This window comes from Eumetopias jubatus, unplaced genomic scaffold, assembly GCF_037043125.1.
Source record: "Eumetopias jubatus isolate StellerSeaLion01/CBP00866 unplaced genomic scaffold, mEumJub1_p1.0 scaffold_8, whole genome shotgun sequence".
NCBI lineage: Eukaryota > Metazoa > Chordata > Mammalia > Carnivora > Otariidae > Eumetopias > Eumetopias jubatus.
In genome coordinates, this window is record NW_028274814.1 from 80,601,146 (window position 1) to 80,603,845 (window position 2,700).

Here is a 2,700-nt window from a genome sequence, read left to right on the forward strand (position 1 = left end):
GTACACAGCGCATATGGCATCTATCTGCCTAGCAGAAGCATTTTCCTTCCCACGGAAAAAAAAAAAAAAATCCACCGGCAGCCCCTCCCCTCCCCCAGCCCACATTCATCACTCCGGCCCCCTCCCAGCCCGGTTTGGTTAAAGACAACCCTCCCGACCGGAGGGGCGGGGGAAGCGGGGCGGCTTGCTCCCGCGGCCTCCCGGCGCGCCGTCAGTGTCCGGAGCCGTACATTTTGTCCCATTCCACGTACGAGTCCAGGTCCTTGGGGGAGGCCCTAGGGCCCACCTTGGCGAGCGCTGCCTCCAAGTCCTTGTAGGAAAGGGGGCGCTGCAGCCGCGGGAGGCCCGCCCCGGCCGCTGCCTGCTGGCACAGCTGCCCCAACTCGCCCCCGGAGAAGCCCTGGGTGCCCTGCACCAGGGCCGCGAGCTCCCGCTCGTTCAGCGCGCAGCCCTGCTGGGCCAGCGCCCGCTGCAGGATCTGCCCGCGAGCAGGGCCATCGGGCAGCGCCACGTAGAAGCGGAGAGCGAAGCGCCGGCGGGTAGCCTCGTCCAGAGCCGCGGGCCGCGAGGTGGTGCCCACGACCAGCACGCCGTCGGCCCCTGCGCCGCAGCCGCCATCCAGGCAAGCCAGGAGCGGCGCCTGCAGCGCGCCCGCCGCAGCGATGCCGTCGTCCCGAGCCGGGAGCAGCGCGTCCAGCTCGCTGATGAGGAGCACGGAGGGCGGGCGGCAGCGCGCAGCCGCGAAGGCGGCCTGGAGGAGGTGCGCGCCCTCGGCGGCGCCCGGCGCGGCCAGCGTCGCTCCGCGCAGGCGCAGCAGCGTGGCGCCCAGCTGCGTGGCCAGGCAGCGGCCCAGCAGCGCTTTGCCAGCGCCCCGCGGTCCGAAGAGCAGCACGGTCCGCGGCGGGCGCGGGCTGCCGGGGTAAGCGGGCGGCCTGAGCAGGGGCCACACCAGCTCCTCCTCCAGCGCGGCCTTGAGCGCGCCCTGACCTGCCACGTCTGCCCACTGCACCGGGGGCCCGCAGTCTAGCATCTTGCTCGTCACCAGCTCCAGGGCCCCCGGGTCCACGCCTTTGGGGGGCTCTGCCGACGGCACCGCGAAGCCCCCGCGGGTAGCCGGCGCCGGGGCGCGCTCCGGGAACTTTTCAAAGGGCTCGAGTTGCGGGCCGTAGACAGGGGAGCCCAAGACCTTGAGGGGCACGCCGCCACCGTACTTGCCCGACGCCTCCTCCGCGGCTCCCGGCGGCTTCGGCCGGAACCCGTTGCCCCGACACTCGCCGTTGTCCGTTGCGGGGTAGGAGGCGCCGTCGGCCGCCGGGGCCTTGGCGGGCTCGTAGACGTACTTGCGGTAGCGGCCCTCCGCGCCTTCGTCGGCGGCCTTGCGCTTCAGCGACACCCCGGCCTCGGCCGCCTGGAAGCTGTAGGAGGTGGGCGCCGGCCGGGGCGGAGCGGGCGCCGGCAGGGGCGTGGGCGCCGCCAGGCCCGAGGTCAGGTAGGGGGCCGGGGGCGGGGCCGGGGGCGGTGGGAGAGCCCCGTAGCCGGGCTGCGCGGGGTAGCCTCCCGCGGGGTAGTTGTACAGCGGCCCCGAGGGGCCGTAGCCCGGCGGAGGCGGGGGCTGCAGGAGCGCGGCGGGGGGCGGCGGGGGCAGCGCGGTGCCGGTCTGCGCGCAGTAGCCGGGGGCCAGGTACCCCCCGCCGTAGCCCGCCCCGTACTCGGGCGCCGCCGACGGGCCTCCGCAAGCATTGCCGGCGTAGAGGGGTTCAGGCAGGTTCCCGGCTAAAACCGGGGAGCCCCCGAGGCCCCCGGAGCCGCCCCCACTGCCCGACTTGGTTCCCGGGAGGCCCTCGTGGAGTGAGGCCAAGGGGTAGGGTGGCTCCGGCCCTGGCCAGGGCTCGGGGTCTCCCTTGGCGCCGTTGAGGAAGGCGGCGTCGCCATAGCCGCCCAGCGCGGGGCGCTCGTAGGGAGAGTCCAGGACCCCTGAGTACTTTTCTGCGTAGCGCTTGAGGAGGTTGGAGGCTGTGAGGGCAGAGATGTCGTCGTGTGCCCAAGCATAGTGGCAGCGCTGGCGACCCCCAGGGGGCAGCTCCAACTTGTGGGCCGGCGACGGGGTAGTGGAGGAGACGTCCAGGTGCTGTTCTGGCCACTGGTTGAGGGGCTGGGCGTGTTCCGGTGTCCAGTGCATCTTCGACAGAACTGCAGGCGAGAGGGAGAGAAGCAGCTAGAGAGGTCCTGCAGAGCCTCTGAGGGGCCGCCAGCCACAGGCCAGCCCGCTTAGATGGCAGCTTGGCACAGGCCGCTTTCCACCACCCACCACCCCCGTGCCACCCTCCGGGGCCTCCCTTCTGCAGGCACCACATACACAGTACTTGCCTTGGCGGGCACGTCCCAGGATCAAAGCTATCTGAAAACACTTTCCTCAGAGAGGTCTGGAAACGATATGTTTGACCCTAACTTCACCTTAGAGGCAATATGATGATGATTTTGTCCCAGCCACACAAGCCCTGCCCTCTACAACACCTGGTCCTTACTTTCAAACCTAATGTAGTTAAGGGTCAGGCGATGAGTGAGACTCCCAGCCCCTGGAAATAGTCAAACCCAGGTGGGGCTCCTTCAGTAAGGCGTGTTTGCTGCACACCCACCACGTGCTAGGCATTCCAGAAACAACTAGGTTTGTATGAAGATGGATGGCCCCGCAGTTTGATA

General features: G+C 70.0%; 1 protein-coding gene across 1 annotated transcript; it reads right to left on the bottom strand.

Moving 5' to 3' along the window:
* Positions 1 to 206: 206 nt before the first annotated feature.
* FIGNL2 (fidgetin like 2) lies at positions 207 to 2,182 on the bottom strand. The gene has a single exon (XM_028125423.2). It carries the CDS (start codon positions 2,177 to 2,179, stop codon positions 212 to 214), a length of 1,968 nt encoding a protein of 655 aa, XP_027981224.1. The 5' UTR covers positions 2,180 to 2,182; the 3' UTR covers positions 207 to 211.
* Positions 2,183 to 2,700: the final 518 nt, after the last annotated feature.